Source organism: Nicotiana sylvestris, chromosome 1, assembly GCF_000393655.2.
Source record: "Nicotiana sylvestris chromosome 1, ASM39365v2, whole genome shotgun sequence".
In the NCBI taxonomy this organism is placed as follows: Eukaryota; Viridiplantae; Streptophyta; class Magnoliopsida; order Solanales; family Solanaceae; genus Nicotiana; species Nicotiana sylvestris.
In genome coordinates this window covers 137,429,087-137,434,083 of record NC_091057.1, presented here as the reverse complement: position 1 = coordinate 137,434,083, position 4,997 = coordinate 137,429,087, and the positions used below count along the sequence as shown (strand labels likewise).

Genomic DNA, 4,997 nt, shown 5'->3' with positions numbered 1-4,997 from the left:
AGAGACCTCTGACACTTGAGAGGTGAAACCCCATGAGTATTCTTTGATGAGATCAGAGGAGTGACGAGACATAGAGTTCTTAATACATGGGAAGAAAAATAGGGTATGTCAGAAAAGGAAAGACTATAGAAAAATAGGAGGAACCAGGTGTTGATACAGTAGTATTGGAAGGAGTGAAATAGTGAATATCTGGGAATGATTTTAAGGGTAATAGGGAAGTGGGGGTGGTGTTAATGGTGCGAGAAGGAAGCGATCATTCGATAGCCATTATAGGAGTATTTGAAAGACAAGTAGAGTGAGAGAGATAGATGAAGAGAGGATCATAACTATACAGAAGAGATGAAGGTTCATGACTTGCTGTAAGGGAGAAGTAAAGTTTTATTGGAAAAAGGACTAATGATGAGAGGAGAGAGAAATATGTTTTGAATATTTTTAAGAACGGCGGTAGGTTTGTGGGAAAACGTTATTGTGCAGAGGGGATGAAGGGATTTGAAAGACAAGACATGTCATGCAGACTTTGAAAAGTCGGATGATGTGGTAGTTGAGTTAATTATGTTACCATTTTGGGATGCCATGTAGAGAAAAATAGATTACTACTAACCTGTGGTACAAGAACCTGATGCCTAACCATTTTTTAAAAAGGTTTTAGTAGCTCTTCTTTCGCAGTTTATGATTGTACCTTTAGCTTCTATGATCGATATGCGTGTTTACCTGCAACAGTATCGATGTGAGTTAGGCTTGGTCAGAAAATACTGTAGCTAATTTTACCTGAGGGTGTCTTGCATAGCCAACTGATGGAGAATCAGGTTCTCCATTAGACTCTTATGACCCCATCTTCACCTTGTTTCTTCTAGAATATTCTCTACTCAAGGCTTTGATGAAGATATCTGGAATTTGGTCTTCTGTTCTGCAAGACTCTCCACATATCAACCCTTTCTCCATATTGACTCTCAGAAGATAATGCCACCCCTCAATGTGCTTGGTCCTCTTGTTCTAAACTACATAGAGAAGATATACCATCAGAAGATACCCCAAGATCTTCCAGTTGCTACTTAGTTCATAGGGTTTGAGCACAGTAGGGTGCTTCCACTACACATTCTTCTTCAGTTGTTGACGAGGCAATTAAGTTTTGCTTCCTTGTCCCCCAAGGGATGAGACATGAACATGGCAAGTGAACCATTCTAGAAGTGCTTTTCCTGTCCATAAGAAAATCTGCACAGTTTAACATCATCATACCCAACAGGATTAAAACTGTCACCTGAGGAATAATACAGGACTAGGTCCTGAGTTCTTTTAAGGTATCTCAAACTTCTTTTGGCAGCCCTCAAGATGATTCCTAAGGACTTGACTTTGGATTCTATTCTGGAGTGGAGATACATAAGGGACTAAGAAAACAAAAAAAATTAAATTCTTAATACTTTTCTAACTCTAGAAAAAGGGAGTGATTAGGTTATCAGTTAGATGAGAGCCTTTGTGTTTCCAGTTTGGGACTGAGGCTTGATTTGTAGGGGAACTTGGGAGGTTAATTTGATTTCCCTATACTCTTTGTTCTGTTACTTGTGGAGTGCCATGAACTGTATCTCCACTCGTTCTTCAGCCTCAGTGGTAGTAAGTGAAGTACCAGGTTCCTTGTGAGAAGTGAAAGACGATGTTGCATTGTCTTTCACCTGTCTCCTTCATCTTACTCATCATGTCAGCCTCCTTATTTAAAATCTCAGATATTTCCTAGGGACCAGAGATGGTTCATTATATTGATCATTGATGTTTCTTCCTTGGTTAGAGGAAGGTATCTTATTGAATTCCCCATGAGCACTTTCTTCCACTCAGTGTGCCCTTTGTTGTAGACTTTATGGACTTTGCTTTATGGAGAGTATCCCAGAAGGATTCCTTCATTGCCTCTAAATTAAACTTCCCAAGCTGGTCCTTCCTGTTGTCGAGAACTTGGCATTTTCAGTTAAGAAGGTTCTTAGATGAGTTGTCTTTGGTTTTCTTCCATTTGGCTGCTCATAGTGGGTTTTGATTCAGGATGGACCTGATCATACACCTGTTCGCCATGTAGAAAACAGTATTTACTGCTTTTGCCCAGCAACTCTTGGAGATTCCATTGTCAATGAGAATTGTCCATGCCATGTCTTCCAGTTCTGTTCTTTCTTTCAGCAATACCATTTTGTTGTGGAGTCCTTGGTAGTGAGAAGTCGTGTGTGATTCCATTTTTATTACAAGCTCATCAAATTTGGCGTTGTCACATTCTATCCCGTGGTCAGATTTGATGCATACTACCTTCAAGTTTATTTTCACTTGGATCTTTTTGATAAAGGCCCTAAACATTTCGAAACGCTCATCCTTTGTTCTAAGAACCAGTGTCCAGGAATCTTTTATTTGACAGACCACGAACGAGGTCCTTCTCAAGCATCTCATATCACCAGCTTCTAAAGATTCAAAGTCAGCAACGTAGATGTTCTTGTTTCTTTTGGCTACTAAGACCACTTTGCCAGTCACCGAATTGGTAACTATGCACTCTTTGACAAGAACTCTACTTTGTTCCCTTTAGCGCATATTTGAGAGACACTCAGGAGACTGTACTTCAGGCCATCCACATAGTACACATTCTCAATTGAGTAATAGAGAGATTTTCTAATTTTTTCAGCACTGAGAATGTACCCTTTCCTTTTTCAATGGATACATTCCTTTCCTGCAGGGTTTTTAGTGAGAAGAAATTTATGGTTCTTCCAGTCACGTGCTTTGAGCATCCACTGTCCTTGGTTCATTGCAGTCTACTTCCTCTCACTGTTCCATGCACATGCAAATTATGGGTTAGATTTAGGAACCCAAACTAGTTTGGGTCCCTTGTTATGATAAAAAGGATGGATAAGGGCTTTTCTAGTCCATGCAGGCAATATTCGTTTCTTGCGACCGGTACCTGATCCCTTGTTAGTGATCACTTTGTCAGTAAACACTTTATTTTTTTGAACAGATTGAACCCTAGCCTGACAATTTTCTTTGAATTTCCCATTGTTCCCACAGTGGACACAACCAGTTATCAAGAATAGTGGCGTACTTGCTGTAAGGGTTGTAAGGAGTTTTCTCCCTTTGGAACCCGATTCCCTGCCTATTTCCACTATTATTCAAATACATGGCAGTGACACAATCTGAGGACTAGGTCCACTTCAGATATTTCTCAAGATCAATTTTTTACTTTCTCCAATTTAGCTTGAAGTTGCCGATTTTTCTCAAGTTCACCACATAGACTAGTTTTCACATCATTTAATTTATGTTCGAGCTTGATGTGTGTCTCACTAGCTACTTCCTTCCCTTTCCCAAGACTCACGGTCCTGTGTTCTCTATTGAGTCCCTCAATGGTTTCCTCTAGGTTAGTGATTATCACTAAGAAATCATCCCTCTCTTGCTCAGTAGCTGAAATTTTTTCTTCTAGAGTGTGTTTCTCATTACTGAGACCTTCTATTGTTTCCTTCAAGTCAACCACCACAACCATCAGGTCATTTCTCTCATTTTCTACACTAGTTATCTTTTCATTTAGAGCTTCCTTTTCTTTTTCAAGATTAGCTATGGTCTCATTTAGGTCCACTACACAGACCACCAGATCATCTCTAGATTGTGCAGCTTCTCCTAGTTCTAAGGTCAGGATCTCCTTATCATTATCAATGCTATAATAAGCATCAATTAAAACATTGACTAATGATCTTAACTTCTTAGAAGAATAGGATTTTAGATTTTTCTAAACATCCCTGAAATTTACCTCATCGTCTTCATCTTCCTCATCCTCATCAGACTGAGCCATCAGCGCGAACAGTGAGTCATAATTTGTTGCTTTAGTTTCCACTGCCATCATGCAACTGTTTTCTGCATCTGGTTACCTTTCTGATTCACTGGAGGAGTCTCCCCAAGCAACAAGATCCTGTTTCACAATATTGTCAGCAACACTTTTTCGATTGAATCGTTTGTCTGGAACCAAGTTCCTTTTTGCTGCTTTATCAGGATTTTGTTTGTATTTCTCCTGTTTCGCGAGTGGGCAGTCTTTGATGAAATGCCCTGGCTTTCCGCACCTCTGACAGAGATCATTATTCCTTGCTTTACTTGAACTACCCCTCTTTGGTATACCACCATTTCTTCGAACCATCTTTTGAAATCTTTTAGTAAGGTAGGCCATGTCACTATCTTTATCACTCGAGTCACTGCTTTCAGCTTTGAGTACTAGGTTTTTTTCCTTGTTCGGCTCTCTCCTTTCACTGTCTTTCTTTCTTTTCATCTCGTATGTCTTCAGCTTACCAATCAACTCATTCATGGTTAGACTTTAGAGTTTGTAGATCTTTAGCTTCGGTGATGACATTTACCTTACTTTCCCAAGAACCAGGTAAAACACTGAGGATTTTCCTTACAAGCTTGTTTCTGGGAATAACATCTCCAAGTGAATGAATATCATTTATGATGGAGGTGAATCTGGTGTGCATATCTTGTATAGACTCATCATCCTTCATCCTAAAGACCTCATACTCTGTGGTGAGCATGTCAATCTTAGACTGTTTAACCTGAATAGTTCCTTCGTGTGCGGTTTGCAACGCTTCCCATATTTCTTTGGCAGTATCACAAGCTGAGACTCAATTGTACTCATCGGGTCCTATGCCATACACCAAGATTTTCTTGGCATGATAGTTCTTTTCTATGGCTTTTCTGTCAATGTCGTTGTACTATTTTCTGTCTTTCAGCACCATTGGTCCAGTCTCTTCAAGCTTCTTCATAGGAACATGTGGACCATCACAAATGATGTCCCACAATTCTGAGTCTTCGACCATTATAAAATCATGCATATGAGTTTTCCACCAGCCCTAGTATTGACCATTGAATCTAGGAGGTCTGTAGGTTGATTGTCCTTTCTCAAAGTTGGGTGGAGCAGCCATTGAGATCCTTTCTAGGTGTTAGCATTTTAGAAAGAACCTGCCCTGATACCAATTATTAGTCTGTATGAGTCCACCAAATAG

At 39.7% G+C, this 4,997-nt stretch overlaps 1 protein-coding gene across 1 annotated transcript; it reads right to left on the bottom strand.

The window, feature by feature from the left end:
- Window positions 1-3,871: 3,871 nt before the first annotated feature.
- Window positions 3,872-4,303, bottom strand: LOC138874955 (uncharacterized). The gene has a single exon (XM_070153757.1). It carries the CDS (start codon window positions 4,301-4,303, stop codon window positions 3,872-3,874), a length of 432 nt encoding a protein of 143 aa, XP_070009858.1.
- Window positions 4,304-4,997: the final 694 nt, after the last annotated feature.